This window comes from Anopheles funestus, chromosome 3RL, assembly GCF_943734845.2.
Source record: "Anopheles funestus chromosome 3RL, idAnoFuneDA-416_04, whole genome shotgun sequence".
Taxonomy (NCBI): Eukaryota; Metazoa; Arthropoda; class Insecta; order Diptera; family Culicidae; genus Anopheles; species Anopheles funestus.
This window is the reverse complement of record NC_064599.1, coordinates 6,927,801-6,947,659: the sequence shown is the minus strand read 5'-3', so window position 1 is coordinate 6,947,659 and position 19,859 is coordinate 6,927,801. Positions and strand designations below refer to the sequence as shown.

The 19,859-nt window shown below is 40.3% G+C and overlaps 4 protein-coding genes across 6 annotated transcripts in view; 1 reads left to right on the top strand and 3 right to left on the bottom strand.

The window, feature by feature from the left end:
* The window catches only part of LOC125769906 (diuretic hormone receptor-like), a 27,025-nt gene extending 9,421 nt beyond the window's left edge, over positions 1-17,604 (top strand). The window contains exons 6-12 of one of the 3 annotated variants that reach the window (XM_049438946.1): positions 1,077-1,153; positions 2,768-2,878; positions 2,999-3,184; positions 5,418-5,545; positions 8,519-8,584; positions 16,508-16,661; positions 17,021-17,604. In XM_049438946.1, the coding sequence (XP_049294903.1) occupies positions 1,077-1,153; positions 2,768-2,878; positions 2,999-3,184; positions 5,418-5,545; positions 8,519-8,584; positions 16,508-16,661; positions 17,021-17,044 (746 nt within the window). In that variant the 3' untranslated portion in view covers positions 17,045-17,604. The remainder of the gene's footprint in view (positions 1-1,076; positions 1,154-2,767; positions 2,879-2,998; positions 3,185-5,417; positions 5,546-8,518; positions 8,585-16,507; positions 16,662-17,020) is intronic. The other 2 variants (XM_049438948.1, XM_049438947.1) reach the window with 2 other exon arrangements.
* On the bottom strand, positions 12,602-13,395 carry LOC125769911 (uncharacterized). Its single transcript, XM_049438962.1, has 2 exons — positions 13,280-13,395; positions 12,602-13,208 (listed from the first exon to the last, which is right to left on the bottom strand). The coding sequence occupies exons 1-2, from the start codon at positions 13,288-13,290 to the stop codon at positions 12,923-12,925; spliced, it is 297 nt and encodes a 98-aa protein (XP_049294919.1). The 5' UTR covers positions 13,291-13,395; the 3' UTR covers positions 12,602-12,922.
* LOC125769910 (uncharacterized) lies at positions 14,313-15,163 on the bottom strand. The gene is made up of 2 exons (XM_049438961.1): positions 15,064-15,163; positions 14,313-14,990 (listed from the first exon to the last, which is right to left on the bottom strand). The coding sequence occupies exons 1-2, from the start codon at positions 15,069-15,071 to the stop codon at positions 14,567-14,569; spliced, it is 432 nt and encodes a 143-aa protein (XP_049294918.1). The 5' UTR covers positions 15,072-15,163; the 3' UTR covers positions 14,313-14,566.
* Positions 17,173-19,859, bottom strand: LOC125769905 (ionotropic receptor 75a-like). Its single transcript, XM_049438944.1, has 6 exons — positions 19,528-19,859; positions 19,256-19,463; positions 18,872-19,190; positions 18,134-18,801; positions 17,790-18,072; positions 17,173-17,274 (listed from the first exon to the last, which is right to left on the bottom strand). The coding sequence occupies exons 1-5, from the start codon at positions 19,805-19,807 to the stop codon at positions 17,826-17,828; spliced, it is 1,722 nt and encodes a 573-aa protein (XP_049294901.1). The 5' UTR covers positions 19,808-19,859; the 3' UTR covers positions 17,173-17,274; positions 17,790-17,825.

Here is a 19,859-nt window from a genome sequence, read left to right as displayed (position 1 = left end):
TAAATACTCCTTTCTAAGGGGACTGAAGCTTTTCGAGAATAACACCTTTAAACCTTTTCATTCCACGTCGTACTGAAAAATGCATACTCACTTAACGGTCCGTCTCCGAACACTTAAAGTCAGATTATCTGCCCAACCACTAAACTCGTCCACTTTCGACTGTGGCAAGTGGCCAATCGAATACTTAAGACCCAAAGGCCTCCGCAAATGCAATAAAGAGTCAGAGAAGATTGAAGCTAACCAGCTGGAAAGTGGAAAAGAGTGCAACAACTACAGCGAAACACCCAGTAGTGCTGGGGCGAACCATTATCGCCACAATAAACACTAAATAAATTGTCCATTTCAGTGTGGCGACCATTATTTCGAACCGGCGCCGTGCCGGTTCATCCGTATGTCCGCTCTAGATTGGTTCTACAAAAAAAACGAAGATTACACAGTCTCTGCCATTGCCACATTTCCCACCAAAGGGAAAACTCGACTCGGAGCAACCCTGCCTTTTTGTGATAGCGCCTCAAGCGCACAACTCGTACCAACAAAAAAAAGTGGAGCAAAAAATAACAACAATCCTTCGGCACTTTTTACTTTTACATTAAATGCCCTAACGGTTTTGGGGAAAACCTTCGTTTTTGTTGCCTTTTAAGCTTTCCATCCATGATCGTGCACGGTCTGTCATTTGGTTTTTTAGTACCGTACTTGGGCGAGGCATCTCCCGCGAGAGTAGTTATATCGACAGGCAATATGATACGAGAAGGAGAAAACAAATTCGAAACAAACGCACCGAATGGTTGCGTTAGTGTAAGCATTAAATATTAACAACCCATTGTGCAACAGTAAATGTAAAAAAGCGGCACATCGTTATCATTATGATACAGTAATTATCTTCTTAATCGCTTTAGCGCAACATATTGAAGAGAACTGCGCACTTGTGTGAGCGTTTTTTTAACTTCATCTTTTGTTTTTAACTGCATTTTTAAACAATTTATTTAATTTATTTAAACACCCATTGTAAGAATTTCTTTTCATTACATAAATTGTTTCATTTTTCTGCTGTTTCACGCTCCCATGTATCCCATTAGGCGGTCCAGCCATTTTCGTCATACTGTGGGCCATCGCCAAGGGTATCACCTTGTCCGGGCAGGGCAAAACGGACACGGTAAGTAAGTTCACCCGGAAGTTCCCAGATCCACACGATTCCTCACAACGTTCGTTCCGCTCTCCTGCCAAACGACGAAACAATTATCTCGAAACAAAATAGACCATCATCGTGCACTCCGAGTGCTGGACAGAAGGGAAAAGTGAAAGTTTAAATTGTTATTAACTTTTGCCACCGAATGGAGACCTTCCGAAAAGCTGACATTTGTTTCTCTGCACGATGTTTCATCCATTTGGAACATCCTTCATAGGTGTGGTGTCTGTTCGGGGTCTGCGGCGGTTAGGAAAAACTTTTCCCAAACAGTGAAAAGTTTAGTTTAGTGCATTATTTATTTCGTTTATTTTCGGTTGACAGTTTACGTAACACTTGCTTAATTTCTCATGAAATCGTTCGCGTTTTTGTATAAAAAATAGACAACTATATAATTGTGTCTATTTTCTAGTTGTGAGACGTGTTTTATGGAATATTAATTAACTCGACCATTTCATTTTATCGATCCAGAAAGAAGATCTCTCAACAAAACATTGAGAATTGCAAGACTTTTACCAATATTGCCACGTTTCTAGTTAAAGCGAGAAAGAACTACAAACACTTGAACTGGTTTCTAAGCACCACAAGTATCACAATGTTTGCAAGCAGCAGTTTTAGTGAAAATCATCTATCTTCCAAAAAAGGCAGGGTTGAACAGTTGACATTGATCTGTTCCAAAAAAAATATATTTTTTCCACAAATATTTTATTATAAGCGTCGTAACTCCTTTCTTTAGTAGTCTTCCATTCGCAGACAAATTTTAAGAAAAACTTTTAGATTTTTTTATTATTCATTTCATTTAATGGATGAATGCATAACTGCATGGAAATGTAGATTAACAAAGGAAAGTAATTTATGTTATTGAAATAGGTACAATTTAATTTTTTAAATTAGCTTCAGTAAGCCTGTCTCCAAGAATAGTATAGCCAACTGCAAGAATACAAACGAATCTCGCTCAATTAGTGGTGATTGTTTTTTACTCGCCATACTTTCCCTATTCAATGACACCCGTTGGCATGGGGCTGGAGCATTTTCGGAACAATCTTCCGAACTTCCCAAGTCCATCCAACACTCGAAACCGGAAAATAATTGTTCCAGCAGAGTGATGCTCTCGAAAAAGCTTCTTACCATGCGGATCGTCCGATGGAGTTCAGTTCCAACAGGAAAACGTAAACGGGAGGAAAGTACTACGAAAAAACAAAGCAATAAGAAGCACAACACTCGTTAAATGGGCGCCGGCCAAAATTGCCATTTTAACGGCTGTTGATATTCGTTCCCCTACACATGAAGTGGTTTTTCTCGAGGGAGAGAGAGAGAGAAAGCAGGAAACCAAGACACTTTTCCATGCAACACCCAGCTTAAGAAAAATTTTCCAGGACGGTCTGCCTTACCATTCCATTCCACATGAGTGAGAAAAAAGAAACCACTCAGATTGTTGTGGTACATATAATGACCTAGTTTAGATTTTCCGGAAAGCCTTCCGCTTTACATCAGAATCGTGTCCCTATTGCGATCGATATAGCGCACAGCACTCATGTCGTTATTGTGTTTTGCTTTTGTCATTTATTGTGGAACCATTACTAGCTGCAAATTGAATGCTCCTGGATGCGTGAGTCGGTGGTCGATTGGATCTTCCAGGGCCCGGTCTGTGCCGTACTGATCATCAATCTCGTATTTCTCATACGAATCATGTGGGTAAGTGGCGCACCAACACGTAACTCGAACGATACATCCGGCCGGTGGTGGTGTATATAATTTCTTCTACCGATGGCTAACAATTGCCCATACCGGACGGTGCTGTATTTCCTCTTGCAGGTGCTTATCACAAAACTACGATCGGCGAACACGGTCGAAACGCGCCAGTACCGGAAGGCATCGAAGGCACTGCTCGTACTGATTCCGCTGCTGGGCATCACGTACCTGGTTGTGTTGGCCGCACCCGCCGAAGGGGTCGTCAGTGACATTTTCGCGATTGCCCGAGCGTTACTACTAAGCACACAGGTAAGTGGGTGGGTGGCAATGGGTGGCGTCCCATTACATGTTAATTGTGGTGTGAAAAATAATCGATCCTTCATGATGTTTTGGTGTGCGGTTTGCTATTAAATTATTATTTTACCTTCTGCTTAGACACGCCCATGTTATATGACCATTTTAATATGACGAGCAAAAGCTTGCAACTTGCTTTATATAAGTTTTGTTAACAACTATCTCAACATAAAAGAGATAATAAAAATACTTTATAGAAATTATTCATTTTTCTATTCAAAAGTGATTTTTTAAGTTTATTTTCAGTTTATCGACTCCTGATCTAATTAACTTATCACAGAAGATACCTACAAATGGCTCTTTTCAAAGGAATCCTTGTACACAACTCTAGTATTTTCCTATATAAAAATTAAAACTTACAAATAATGCAAATTAATATTATTTTGAACATGGTTTTTCTTTAATGTCTGGAAATTCTCTCCGTACAATTATCAGGTCAGGTCCAGTTCGTACCACCATCAAGAAGCCCATCAATGCGTTATGCTCCTTGCCTAACCCTCAATTATAATCATAATTTAACATCAATACTACCATTTATGGCTCTGCATATCCTGCTGACAAAGAAACCGGAACGATCGTTTTAAATTTCAACACCCACACACCGTGGTCGCTATAAATGGCTAACACATTGTAAATTCCAAACCAACAATCGACCCACAAGAATGGCTTACAGTGCAACTATGTTACACCCCAAAAGTTATGCTACGCTGGCATGACTGCCATCCGTTTGAACCGGGCAGCTCCAATTAGCTGTTCGCTTACGTTCGGGTGTGGCTTCGGCATCGTTTCATTCTCACTAAACCAAGAGAAGAAAAAAAAGAACACTTCAAATGCCAAATAGTCATGCTACAATGTAGTCAAAAAGGTTGGACAAAATTTTCACACGATGTAAGGAACAGCCCTCCCCAAAATGTCCGCCTGACCGATACCTTTCCATGGCGCTAATCTAAAATTGAAATGTAACACGAAACAGCACGCCCAACACAAGCTAATATTGGGGACGTATGAGTACGAAACCGGTGGAAGCCATCGGACAAAGCGGAAATAATTTGTCACGCTGTGCTGAGCCGCGCGACTGTTGCGTAGATGACGCTGAATGTTGGACCAAAAATTAAGCATTTGCTTGCATTGCAAAATTAGGTTACACGTGATTACGGAATGTAACAACATCGAACGGAGGAAAAGGCATGGTGGGTTTTTGGATATAGTGGAAACATCAAAGATAAAACAATAACCACTGATGATGGGATAAATATAATTCATTGACATGATATCATGTGTGTGCGTGTGATGATTGCATTCATTGATAATATCGCAACGCTAATTTAAGTTATGTTTTTGGCCCTTTAAAACGATCGTGATGACAGGCATTTAATAAATGAGTAATTTTGCATGCATTTAATAATAGATTATGAAACAAGTGTTAATTAATGTTAGGGTAGTATGAATTGTAGTACCATTTTTACCAGAAAGCTTATCGTTACATTAGACTATTGCGATACGTTAATTAGTGAAGTATTAATATACAAAAAATAACAAAGCTTCATTATAAAGTTTTATTCAATTAATTTGAGATTGCTTGTGTATAACTAAGGAACTAGAACACAATAAAAAATCACTAATAGGCTAATTAAATTTAATCTAATTATTATAGTCATAATTCATATTTTAACTAAATTCATTTAACTAAAATTATATTCAATGAAAGTAAATATGCATTGGAAAACTTATTACGCTAAGAAAACGATAGAAAAGCTATGATGTAAGGGCAATATTTCCTTCCATCGATGCACGTCTCATTAAAAGAAAAAAGCTGTTCCCATCCACAGACAAGTCACACAAAACATCGACACAATTATTCCACCAGGGCAAGCAAAATGAGACCATCATCCCGTTGTTACTCCTTCAAACAAACTAACCACACACCAAAATGGGGGGAAACGATTTTTTTTTCTTCTCTCCATTGCATTAATCCCACACATCACACGGAAACCTGAGCGAATCAGAAAACACTTTCCCATCGTCGGCTTTCGGCCGCCGCCGCCGGGACGGTCTCATTTGTGAAAGTGTTTTCCTCGGGTGTTGCGTTTTCTACCTAATCCTCTTTCACCTTGCTGCTGAAGCTGTTTTTTTTTCTTTGCACTTCCCAACACTCACCACCGGAGTTCGTTCTTCTTGTACTTGGCAGGGACTTTCCGTGTCACTGTTCTACTGCTTCCTCAACTCGGAGGTACGGTTGGCGTTGCGGCACCGGCTGGAACGTTGGCGGGACGAGCGCAACATTCGTCTAGGTCAGGTCCGGCAGCGAAGTCGACGGTAAGTGTGTACCGGCCCATCTGTGGACGCGGGAAACCGTTCCACCACATGATGATGGCCTTCGGAGTTAATTATCTTCGGTCGTTGTTTCGGTTTTTTAGCTGTTTTTTTGTTGATATTACGGGATTATTTCTGTGCAGTTTCCTTCTATTTTAATGCAAAAGTTCAATATCAGCACTTGGCAACCTTGAACCTTTCTACGGTGAATCGGTTTTATAGTTTCATATGTTTTGCATGGTACGGAAAATTATTTCCAGAGATGAATATTTCTAAAGTGACGCGTGCATGTCACAAGCAGTTAGTTGCTTTCGCACCGTATGTTTTGGTGCCTAACCTTATGCAAATGATGTGAAATTTTCCAACGTATTCTTCGAACGGCAAGTGAACAGTTCTTCTAAGCTTGGCTTAGTAATTGTAGAGCTTTTAACCCTTGAGTGTCTAGATCGTGGATTTTTGAAACTTTTCTTTTTCTTTTAGTGTTAATGGGTTGTTCCATAATTATTTACATCTGTTATCAATCTGCTGAAACAAACCCCCTAAAGCTAAAGTGTTTTGGATGCCGTCATGAATAATTTCGCATCCAAAAGCTTATTTTCCACCCAAGGGTTATATCACTTTCGTTAGTCAATTTAATACTAAGTCATAAAAAAAATCCGACCCTGCCCTCCAAACCGACGTGGGGTCGCGTGTGTGTGTGTGTCTTTAGCGTCTGCTTTTGTCCCTTCCATTGAAAGTTACCGCCGCTCGGTGGCATCGTTGCCCTTCGCCACATCCTTCTCGTTGTGCATCGTCTCCGGTCAAACATTTTGCATCGTTCGGCCTCATTTACGATTATGACTTTTACGAAACAAAGGCGTGAATGGCGCATCCTACCAGATAGTAGTTGAAGAAGTTTTGTTTCTTTCCTTTTATATGTACTCGATGGGGAGGAGGTGTTTGTTGAATAAAACCTTTTGGGAGGACAACGTTCGTAAGCAAAGCAGCACTATTAAATGTCTTCGAGCATAATCGAGCATTGTTGTGTGGTTTTGCGTTGTACTTTTGTCTTGTCTACATTTCAATTCATTATTTTTTCAATTCTTATTTTATAATATTTTATTTGAAAAAAATACTTATTGTATTACAGTATCCTGCAGTTTTGTTTAAAAGCATTGTGACTTTCAAACCAAAATAATAGTTGAATCACTTTCCACATACAGCTCAGTAAAACAATTACTCTTCTTAAAGTAATTCAACATTAAAGTGAATATCTGGAAGAAAAAGCATAAAAATCCATCCAATCAGGCAATTGCCATAATCTTCAGCAGAAAAATCTTAAACCGGAAGCCAACGAAAATATGGTCCAAAAGAAGGAGACCACGTGCGCTCCCTCACATCCTGTCACACGATACTGCCATATCGGCGAGTTGAAAAATGGTTCACAGTTTATCTTTTGGAGGGAAAATTGAAACACAAAGCACCAGTTTTGTATCGAACTAGCCCGTGCCGTTTTCATTCTATTCCTTACATTTTTCTTCCCGTCTTCTGAAATGGGGAAAAGCTTCTCCGTTCCATATCGTTCTCAATGGATCGTGTATTTTCTCATTTTTTTTGTTTTTAAATTTACCAAAAGTAAAATACCATCCACCATCGTTTCACCGTACAACCCCCCCGGTGGCATGCATTTTTACCATGGCAGCCAATTTTCTCACACTGCCCTTCTGGTGTACATTTTTATTTTACCGATATATTTTATAGCCACCAATCATGCTGTGTTCCTCCTACTAGCACCCATTCTTTCTCATGTAAAACCCCTCCTCGCATGAAGCTCAATCGAGTGCACAACGTTATTGTGTAAAATATTAGCCGAATATTGTTTGGACCAGGCCAAAACGTAGCCGTTTCCGGTGCCGTACTCGCTCGCACGATTGGTGCAATCCTTTGTTCACTGTCCTTTTAAATCATATATCAATTCCATGCCGACCATCAATTGTCGATTTAGCTGCTTATCCTGCCACTCGGGAGCATAAACACCGTAAAACGTAAAAAGGTGTTTTATAGAATGAAAATTTTGATTTCATCCCTAATCCGATCGTGGTGGAAGGTTGCTTTAAATCGTTGTTACATTATTCTGAAATAAATGAATAAATTTGTTCATCATTTTGCTACTCGACAGTTGAATGTGTAGCAAAACCTAGTGTATGACAAGTTTATAAAGCTTAAAATCGCATAATATTTGTAACAACAGATCACACAACAACTTCTTCGTGCTTCGTGTGACAAATAAAATGTTTCCCAGAAGCAAAAATAACTTTCCAAATCGGATATACGACAGTCGACAGAATAGCGCAAAAAACGGCATTCATTGAAGTCCTTGGTGCATTAGTCCCCGTTCGTAGCCATTGCTTAGTAGCATTCGCAGTGCGGTCCCACCCCGATCAACCCCCAGCTAATGTTAGTGATAATGGTCGATGTTTTTCCTCCTTTCAATTCTACTACGACTTTCCCAACGGCAAGTCTTTGCTTGTTCGTTTGGTTCGTTCTTCCATTTTTTTTGTTATTTTGCTGTCCATTATTTCTAACCGGTTATTGTTAACGTTGCAAAGCGCTGTTTGCCTACGCAGAAGTTCCACGTGCCACACCGTCCCGATATGGTAATGAGGCTTGCAAAATGAGTTTTTGAAAATATTTCTCCCTTTCGTCCGTACTCCGTAAGGAAGCGAACGTTCTTCTAGTGCTATTTTACTAATCTTCTATTTTTGTACATGTTTTCTATTTCTTCTTCTACATCTGTGCTCTCTCTTTCTCTCTCTTTCTATCTCTCTTGTGTACATTGTTTTACTGTCCAATGATGTCCAATGTTCGGTGTACATCTTCCCTCTCCTGACGTGTTCCTTTCTCTCCTGAATATCCACAATTGCATCATCGTGCTGCATGTTGCATCTACTACCATCGTGACCATCACAACCTCTCCACATCAAACAACAACAACAGCTTCACCAATTCTGGCTACAATCAGTCGAAAGAATGTTCACCGCGTTCCCGCACAGAAAGCTTCCGGTAAGTTTAACTCCTTTATCCGGTTTCTATCAGTCCTTTTAACCGTTTGAATCGTTTGCTTTGTTTAGTTTGCTTTTTTGTTCGTTATTGAGCTGAAATGATTCACTGATATACTTGTTTAGCTTAAAACGTTACAAGATTCATATGCAAAATAATATCAGTTTAAACATCTAATAATAATGTTTCTTTCAAAACACCGAATGACGGTGTAAAGTACAACCGATTATTAGCAAAACACATACGAGCAAAATGTAAAATAAAGCTCCCTCACAGTCAGCAAGGTTCAAGGCTAGACACTTTTAAAGACCGCCACGAAAGTGCCATCGATTATACGTTACCAGTGGCACGCATATTCCCTTTTCCGATGTCAGTCTTCCAACCCGCCGCGACAGCAACTCATAAACGTTGAACATGCACTCCTGAGAACAGACTCCAGGATGCAAGGGGAGAGGCGAAAATTTACGATAATTATGAAATTTAATACCCTCTCTGTTGTGAGCCCGCATCGAAGACGCATTTGCCCAAGCGCCGGGAATGACACCGTCACGAACGTCTTTGGAGGAGTGTCATAAAAGCTCCAACATATGTGTGTGTGTGTTTTGTAATCGTTGTAGCAAAGGGACCAAAGTTTTGCACAGCATTTTAAAGTATTTTCTATGGAGCAAAAGGAAAAAAGAAATATTACCATCATTTCCCTCCACACTCGGTGTTGTCAAGCAACACGGCACGTTTTGTCCACAGTTGTTCTGACACAAAAGCTAAAGCAAAGGAAATAAAATAGCCTGCCGGGAGGAGATAGTGTTCAAGCAGTAATAACCCATCAGAATTAACGGCTCGTTGCTAGAACTTAATCCGTACACGAATCCGTACTATTTTTTCCTTGATAATTTAACACGAAACCCAATAGCTCCATAAAGGCATAAAATCTCTCATCATGAACTTTGAAAGTATTCTAGCCGGGCGCAACAGTAAAAAATGGTCCCGGTGCGACCATTTCGAACGAGCCATTTCAACGGTACTTAAATATTAGTCATGCACTGTTGTGCCACTCCTCTCGTCCCATACTGGTCTGGTATGGACAAAAACAAAAGCACAGCCAAAAGTAAGCGAAAATCTTTCAACCTTTTCCACCACCGTCTTGAGCGAAATTATTTACGAGTGTTTTATGCGCTAAAAACGAACGCTTCATAACTCGTTGCGCCCGTAGCTGTTCAGTATCGTGCGAAAACAAAAACGGCTGCTTCCATCTGATACCGTCACAGAAGTCCCTGCGGTGAATATTTGCAAAATTCGTATGCATATATTTTCTCCAAGAGTTTTCTCAGGCCTGGCAAACCGAATTTCGTCGCAAGGCTGAAAGAAAAAATCTAAGAGAAGGAGATCATAAAAATGATCAAGCTTGAATGGTTTTTGTCTTACGTTTTTAGTGAGGCGGAGAATTTTTCATACCCGAAACACCAGATCCCGGATATTTCCGTCAACAACAAAAAAATTCATTTCTGTAAAAGAGGACTGGAATGGAATTTGAATTTACAAAGGAGGATAGAATTATTGTTACATTACCAGTTTAGTATTGCAAATTAGGTAGTTAATGAAAACATTACTGGAGCAGTATGTAAAAATCTATTTGCCAAAAGTACCTGTACGTACACAACAGGCATGAGGGTAAATGTATAAGTGAACCACCACCGCTTAGGAGATTATCAGATTTATAGATTTTTTTTATTTTGTCATTATTTAAAGCATTATTTGAATGAAAAGAAACTTACTGCAACCAATTGGCATTACAGGGTTTTTCTATTCAGTTTAGACTAGCCGCAAACTTTTTCATGCTCTGCGCACTTGGTTTTTGACACGAGTAGGCAAACAAACACGCTGCTTGCTAAAAATCAAGTGCGCAGAGTAGGAAAAAGTGCGCGGCTAGTCTAAACTGAATAGAAAAACCCTGTAAAATAAATCAATTTATAAAATTTTGCAAAATTGCTCAAGAAATGGCAAGGGGTAAGCCTTATGAAATTTTTGAGTTGAAAATTTTGTTAATTTTTTTTTTTTTGTTATTTTTTATCCTTTTTTTAATTTAAAGCATTATTTGAGTGAAGAGAAACTTATTGCAACAAATTCGCATTAAAATACATCAACTTATAAATGAGGAAAAAAATGAGGAATATTTTACATTTTCTCAAACAGGGTATGGAACTTGGTTCGTCGAAAAACTTCTGGCACAGACATCTGAGGGCATGGCCGTTCAAGAAGAAAATATAGTCATTGGTGCCATCTATCGACCACAGTTTAAAGATTGGCAATCCGTTGGATACCGACCGAGTTATAGGCAAAACTTGGTGCAAAAATGAGGAAAATTTTACATTTTCTCAAACAGGGTATGGAACTTGGTTCCTCGAATAACTTCCGACACAGACATCTGAGGGCATGGCTGTCCAAGAAGAAAATGTAGCCATTGGTGCCATCTATCGACCACAGGTTAAAGATTGGCGATCCGTTGGGTACCGACCGAATTATAGGCAAAACTTGGTGCAAAAATGAGATTTAGGAGATTCTGGAGCCTTTGCAAATTTATAGATTTTTTTAATTTTTATTATTATTTTTTATTCTTTTTTAATTTAAAGCATTATTTGAGTGAAAAGAAACTTATTTCAACCAATTGGCATTAAAATAAATCAACTTAATTTTTTTTGCAAAATTTTTCAAAAAAATCGTAAGGGGTAAGCCTTATGAAATTTTCGAGTTGAAATTTTTTTTGTAATTTTTTATTCTTTCTTTAATTTAAAGCGTTATTTGAGTGAAAAGAAACTTATTGCAACAAATTTGCAGTAAAATACATTAACTTATGAATGAGGAAAAAAATGAAGAAAATTTTACATTTTCGCAAACAGGGTATGGAACTTGCATCCTCGAATATCTTCCGACACAGACATCTGAGGGCATGGCCGTCCAAGAAGCAAATGTAGCCATTGGTGCCATCAATCGCCCACAAGTCAAAGATTGGCGATCCGTTGGATACCAACCGAATTATAGGCAAAACTTGGTGCAAAAATGAGCCTTAGGAGATTCTGGAGCCTTTGCAAATGTATGGATTTTTTTTTATTTTTTTTATTATTTTTCATTCTTTTTTCCTTTTAAAGCATTGTTTGAGTGAAAAGACACTTATTGTAACAATTTCGCATAAAAATAAAACAAATTTTTAAATTTTGCAAAATTGGTCAAAAAAATGGCAAGGGGTAAGCCTTATGAAATGTTCGTGTTGAAATTTTTTTTTTAATTTTTTCTGATTTTTTATTATTTTTTTAATTTAAAGCATTATTTGAGTGAAATGAAACTTATTTCAATCAATTGGTATGAAAATAAATCAATTTTTAAAATTTTGCAAAATTACTCAAGAAAAAGGTTATAGCCTAACGAAATTTTCAAATTTATAGATTTTTTTCTATACAGAACGAGCAGTATATTCTGGCTAGTATGGGTATTGTAAACATGTATTCCGTATCAACTCATGTGTATCAAACGTTTCGTTTCAACTCACTCGCACATTTTCGTTTCAACTCACTTATTTACTCTTTTTGCAAACTCGATTCACCACGGCTTCATGCTTCGACTCATGAGTGAGTAAAATGGCCGAACCGTAACTTATACGTTTATGCCAGGTTTTTTTATTACACCGAAATGAGTCGTTAACCGAGCTGACTCCTAATAACGACTCATTCACTCTGAGTTGACTCACAAAAAAGAGTTGTTATTCTCATCTCTACTATAGACCTTTGCTGCATCCATTTTCTTATAAGAATTTTAGAAGCACCCATTAGAAACCTCAGGATACTTTCTGAGGAATTAATGAAATAGCGATTTATGCAGGAATGCACCGATGATGGGTACTCTGAAGTCTCCCAAAACTACGTCTATTTGCGACCGAAATATATACCAACCAGAACATTATTAAGAAAACACTACCCACACCGCGGGCCATAATAACGGAAGTGTCAGAGCAAAGGAAAGCGTCATGAATTAATGAAAAACGAAAACCGCTGAATGTCTTTTATTTCCCAACAGTTTCACAAGTATTCTTCGTGTTACATATCCTTATGGTGGTGGATATGGTCTTGGGTTAGATAGGAAATAAGACAATAGTGAACGGGGGGGAAAAAAATATGTTAAGTTGGTCGGATGAATTTCTTCCATCGGTGTTCGTACATTGATTTAAACTGGATACGAACCGTATGTAGTTCGTGGCAATTCAATCGGTGCAGCCTCTGGCTGAGCAACCAAATTGTTCAATCATACGGGGTTACACAACGGGATTATCGGCCATACATCAAACATGCCGTTCTACGCAGCAGCGTTTGGCGGATCCTCAACCGATACCACAGCCGGATCGTTCGGTTCTGGGACATTTTCCGGATCTGTGGACGTATAATTAGTCGAACCATGCAATTCTTCGCCGCATGGTAAATCAGCCGATTCCAAAGAGTAGCTAGTGGGACAGCTCAGACAGATTGGACAATGTCCAGCAATTTCCAGCCACATATCGATGCATCGCGGGTGGAACCGATGCTCGCACGAAAGTTTCTTGACATAGTTGTCGAAACTCTCTAAGCATATCGGACATTCCGTACTGTAGAACGAAAGAATAAGTGTTTTTTATACTTTACCGAAACATTTGCCATGAAATTTCACTAAACTTACACCTTCGACATCTCGTACACGTTGTTTCGTGTATGTTTCACGCTGGTCTCTGAATGAATAAGCAATATTCGAAATCAAGCGCCCAATTGTCGCACTGTCAACGATATGCTGCAGCGAAAGTCAGCACAGTTTGACAGTAGCAAGTATATTTAAAAAAAACGGGTCGATTGACTGACGTTTTTACTAGTGATGTGTAGCCCGGAGTGGAATATGAGTGGATCCACTCCGACTCCGCGTATGAAAAATTGCTTTCGACTCCGACTAAAAACCAAAATTGACTCTGGCGAATCCGGTCGACTCCGAGTTCGATCGATCCCATATGAGTCAGAATATGTACAGAAGAGTCCGATCGAGCCCGATTAGTGATAGGTCAATTATAAATTTTACAGAAATCGATCCATCTCCTGCCGTAATCATTCCGACTCCGAATCCAGCTGGCGGCGGAATTGGACCGATCCGACTCCATCTAAATTTTTAATTTACCCGTCACTAGTTTTTACGGTACTGAAAATGGTACACATTAGGTGTTGTGTATATGTTTTTATGGTTAAAGAAAATACCATAAAATTTAGAAATGTATGATTGAGAACAATCAATCTATGTTTCAAATATGATTATTATGTAGCACAATGATTCATACAAATAATACAAATAAGCGGTCAAACATGCGTCTTGGGGCGGATGCGCCAAGCAGGTCGTACCGGGAGTCCGTGAGTCAAATCCCATCCGGACCGTACCCCCGTTCGGAGATTAGGCTATCGTGTTAAGCTTAAATACATGAAATCAAGGAAAGCGGATGCCAAAAAAAGTGATAAAACCACAAAAAAGGGAAAAAAGACGAAATTCTGGCTTCGGAAAGAAGTGAACCTGAAACTGAAGGACCAAGGGAAAGGAGACCGCCCATAAGAGGTCAAATTTGTCTATTGTAAACAAGCCTGATTTTCCATTCGATTCCTGCAAAGATATGAGACATGGGATGGACCAGAAACTCATGTTGAACTGAATAAACTGTACAAGATTTTGTAATCGATCATCGGTTTTTATTTCTTCCTGATACCAATTATTCCGATATACACACGGAGGTAGAATTCATTACATAGGAAATTCGGCAAAATTCGGATGTGCGTTAATTTCATTGCAGTACGGACGATAAACGACGAGACAATTATTCGGGTTCTGCAACTACAACAACCGCATCTTTGGGATTCTTCCGCGTTCGGTGGTTCTACTACGGGGCTTCAACCAGTTTACGAGATAAATCGGCTGTTCGTCGATTGCAAAACCACTTTACACATAGCCCATGCATTGCGGACAATGGCTAAAAAACTCCATCCAGCTATCGATGCATTCGATGTGGAAGATATGGTGGCACCAAAGATACTTCACCTCCGTTGTTAAAGTCTCCAAGCAAATCGGACAAATCGATGCTAGATCTAGAAACAAATCGGCGTCTAGAGGTTCTGCTGCCGAGTCACCGAAGAAATCTATTGATTCTACGAAGTTTGGCGATTCTGTGACCGTGTCAAAGGCCGAATCCTCCGAATCCTCCGAATCTTCCCAAGGATCGATTACACATGTATGGCCCTCACAAGATGGACAATGGCCATTGCCCTCCAACCAGTCATCGATGCACGGTTGATGGAACTCATGACCGCACTGAAGTTCCTTCACACATGTTTCCAACGGATACGTGCAAATAATACAATCGGCACTGTAAACAAAAGAAAAGAATATTGTTTGTAGCATTACTAAAACATTTTCGCCCAATTTTTGTCCAAACTAACCCCGACATCGCGTACACGTTTTTTCCTGTATGTTTCTCTGCTGTTTCTGATACTTCGCCGGAATCAAGCGCTCACTACACTGAATACAAAATGGTACAGTGACAACCAACACAACACTTGACAGAACAGGTGTAGCTGTCAAACCTTTGCAACATTTTGCTTCGTTTTTAGAACGGCACCTTATTTGGTATATATTGAGCGTTATTTATGAGAGCTATTATGTTTTATTATTTCTTAAAAAATGTCATCAAATTAAGAAATGAGGCATTGAAACCCACCCTTCAATTACGGTGGATTTACTACCTTCTTGAGATCCACCAAAGTCGATGTCGTAGTTCTGGGATTGAAAACGCTCCTCCGACAATCTGGTTGTCGGAAAAAAAACTTAATACTGTTCAAATAATCTCTCCAAAGCTAGTGTTGAACAGGAGTTGAACAGGAGTTGTCCAGCATGGTTTATTTTACTTTTGATACTTCGTATCATACGATTGAAGCACAAAAACTAGGTCATGATGATGGCGTTTACCCAAGTCCATACCTTGTTCTATCTTCCTACCTTTAAACCCGGGACCCCGTGATGAAAGACACGGCAAAGGCAACCTTGCTGGCAGATTTGCGCTGATATTAGCAGTTAATCCAGTTTCTTTAAATTGATGATCGTACAGATGGAAGGTTAGCAACACGAGGCGACGTTCATCTTGTCGGATAAAAGCTCCCCATCCTCGTACTGTTCAGGATTAACATATAAGCTTTAGCGTAAATTGGAGTTTTTCGTTAGTCGTTAGTTTGTTAGTCCGAAGTAAAATTTAATTAAGGTGCCATTAATACCTTGACAAATGCTGGCTTACACTAAGCTCTTTGTAATAAACGCATTCAATAGATGGAATTTCTGTAAAGAAAAGTTAAAAATAGAATCAGTAGTGTTGTCTACTGTATCTTCCTTGCCATTAATCGTAACATCGCTAGGACTCTGTATGAAAATCGAACACTTTAGAGTAACATTTGTTTTATAAACATTTACTGCAGCAAAAGCATCAAATTTCTCATCCTACAATCATCAATTTCACGTGTTTCCCAACAATCGATGCAATAAATCAAATCAAACGCATGTTCGTTCACCCTACTCTTGCTCAATTTCCAAAGGAGATAACTTTGTAATTGATTAGTGCCAATACTTCTTTAAAAAAAAAAGCTCAGCGCGATAACGTTTTATCAGCAAATATGGAAACAAAACAATCCATCACGGACTCCGGGGGTTCCGGTTTGACTGTTCCATTTCGTTTTCCGCCGCTTTTCCCCCAAAACCCGAAAGGTGTCGCAACATTTCGCAAGCTGTAATTGATTTCGATGCTTTTTGGAGTATTTTGGCGTCTCGCAGTCGACGCCGTTGCCCGCTTTCCTATCACCAACAGTTCGTTGCCACTTCTGTTTCTCTTCTTTGCAGACCACTAACCTACAACAAGCGGGAATCGTGCGCATCATCGGCTACGACCACAACCCTGCTTGGACCGCACACCTACCCGAGTGCGATGCGTGGTTCCAACGGTGCTCTGCACATGCAATCGATCGTGCCACGTGCAATCAGCCCGCTGATGCAGGTAAGTGAGACACCGGCTGGGCATCCTGCGTCTGGTCGGTCACAAATTATGTTTGGTATGAAATTGAATTCTCCCACCGGCCACACAAAAAAACAAACAAATGTATTGCATTCTGACCGCGTAAGGATTCGGGCCGGTTGTCTGAGTCTGGTCGATCATAAGCAATTGGTGGCAGGCGGGACTCATGCCGAGCGTTTTCCTGCCCGCTTTTACCCGAACATCTGTCACAGGGATCATTTCAGCGAGACGCATTTGTTCTTTGTTTGGTTCTGCTTGTTTTATATTGACCGTCCCATCATACATAAAATATTACATTCGTCCATGTTCTTCTATTTTCCGGTGTTTCCGTTTTTCCACAGGGTTTAGATGAAAACTCCGTCTAAAAGGGAAGATTTACTGTCGTCGAAACGGATGTGCGTTCCACCGGACACACCATCCGTCTGCTCGATGCTCGATGCCGGATATTCGAATGGTCTAACAATGCTGTGCAACGATGTTACCGTAACCCGCCAAACGTTAGCTGCATTTCCTTTCCGATTGGCCTTTCCACGACGGTGATGCAGTTTCGATTAGAATCGGAAGAAAAACAGAATAGCCAAACTGTTTGTTGAATCTAAAACCAAGCCAATAGAGAGAACAGTATGAGTGAATCGTGCAAAACGAAACTTAAAAGACACATTTTAACTCCCGCACGAAGCGTGAAGCGTGTTGGAAGAAAGGATCTGAAAAGGAATCTACCTAAAAAGTCGACTAGCAGCAGAAAGCGAGAAGAAAAAAACCAATAGAATATTGTAATATTTTGTTCTGTTTGTAAGTAAAACGAAGAAAAAGAAAGGAAAACATTGTAAAGCAAGATAAATACAGTAAAATGTGAACCACAACACAAAACAAGAAGCTCTATATAGATGTGCTAATAAAACCTAAACATGAACAAACGATAAAATCGAGCGCGTAGAATCGGTTACTATTTGTATACTCGCTGTAGTAAAATTCACTATACATATTATATATTATCATATACTGTAGTTGGAATCTTGTGGCTCTTGTTTTTTTTCGTCTTTCTCGTTTTGAGTAAATAAATTTATTTAAAAAATACTACAAACAATGTTCTGACCACATTATACTTACTAGATGACATTCGTTGGCTGTGCTGCTGCCCGTTGTTCACTGTTTTAATCTGGCCCGTACCATACGCCGTATCTTGCCCCGGATCCATCGACTGTAGAAGCGTTCCGTAAGGAAAAATCCCATCGCTAGTCCACCGCCCCAAAGTATGATCCACACGGCCGGTTCCACGTCGACCAGACTGACCGGTACGAATTTTCCACCACCACCGGAACAGGTGGGCTTTTTCGTGTACAGTTTAGCATTCTCCCGATACTGTATACCGTGCTCGTTCAAGCGAAACAATCTGCCAACGGAAAAGTTATATCGTTTAGCTGTGGCTACCAAGATGCGGCCATGACACTCACCCAATCTTAACCATCTCCTTGTACGATGAATTCTTCTGAATTGCGTAGTATGGATCGATTACTTGCAAGTATTGTATCTCCTGTAGTCCACACTTTTCATCCTCCTGATACGTTTCGCTGATCACTTTATAGCCAACGCCTTGCTCCACATGAAACGCATACAGTCCGTGCCGTATTCGATCGATACCTTGCTCCAGCGCAATAAATGCATCCGGACCGTACGGTCGCCTTATCTTCTGCTCGTACAATGCCTTCCGCGTGGGTTCGGTTGCGTGCGTAAAGTAATGCCGATTGAAGACGGTATCGTGTACACCGAACTTTAGCCGCGATGCCAACAAATCTTCCAACGTTTGAATCTTGGTCGAGGGACTCTGCAGCAGGGCGACAATGTTTGCCGAATAGCTGGCGTACAGAAACATCAGCACGGTGAACGTAAGCATAGTGATCGTGCGGGCTGAGCAGCTGCGTGGCAGTACGGAAGATCCCTGCTGACAGGATGCGCCGTACATCATCAGCAGTGTATCACGTAAATTAGCGTCCATCGTTGATGCATCGTTAAGGGACTGTAGCTCTGGTCCATCGCTTGCAATGCGCCATTCCACCCAGAGCGTTACGAGCAGCAGTACGGAGGATGTTATAATGACGGCAATCACACAAATCCAAACTTTCTAAAATTGAAACAAAAAACCCTAAAATTAATCCACGAATCAGTAGACTTGCAACACGCCAGTCCCGTACGTCATCAAACGGCAGCACAAACACATTCTCCGTGTAGGACAGTTTCGGTGAGCGAAAGATAAACTTGGATCGCGTTTCTGACGTCATCGCCAGATACTCGATCACGGCAATGCGATCGGTGGTGAAAAACAGTGGAGATGCCCCGAGGTCGGCCACATCGTGCACCAGCTCACCGATCATTCCGTCCCACATGCCGGTAGTGGTGTTGTAGTAACCCCAGGTTGTTACGCGCGAATAGTTCAACCCGGCACCAAGGTACGACGCCAGATAGTTCGTCAGGATGTAGTTTACCTTCGTGATGGTATCGATGTGTTTATCCCTACAAAGATCATATTATGAGAACTGTGATCCTCGATCGTGAGTGGAGGGTCAGTGTTGCAGTACTTATAATCCGTCAAATGATTCATCGTATCCGGGTTGGTGATAACCATCGAAGCACGAAGAGGATGGCCGCGGAGATCTTTACGTCTTACTGAGGTAACCTTCTGCGTTCGTAAGTCGATCATCTGTCCCACGTCCACACCAATAGTTGATCTCTTCCAAAGAGCGTAGTTCTCTGTAAGTAGCTCAGTAGATCGGCTTACCCGATAAACTTTGAAAAGAGATATAGTTGTTAAGCTTATAATGGCCACTTCACTTTAAGAGATACTACCAACCTTGCACAAAGCGAATGGAATTGTTATCCTCCTTAAGCATCACGAATACCTCACTGCTGACTAGAACTGGTAGTTCTTTCAAAGCTTCAAGGTAGTGTTCGATGGTAAATGTAGCAGGATTTTCAGTAGAATCGATCAGTAACCAGCGGTAGTTGAGATATAGATGCTGCTCTGCATTGGCAAGAAGCCGGTCCGATCCATTGCAACGTAAGTCTACTATTACCATCGTCTGATGGTTATCAACGTCTTCATCAAGCATGGCGTTCCGGTAATTGTCCATAGCCTTTACGTCTGGCGAATCCCGTCTCGGTGGAATGTACTGCAAAAAGTGA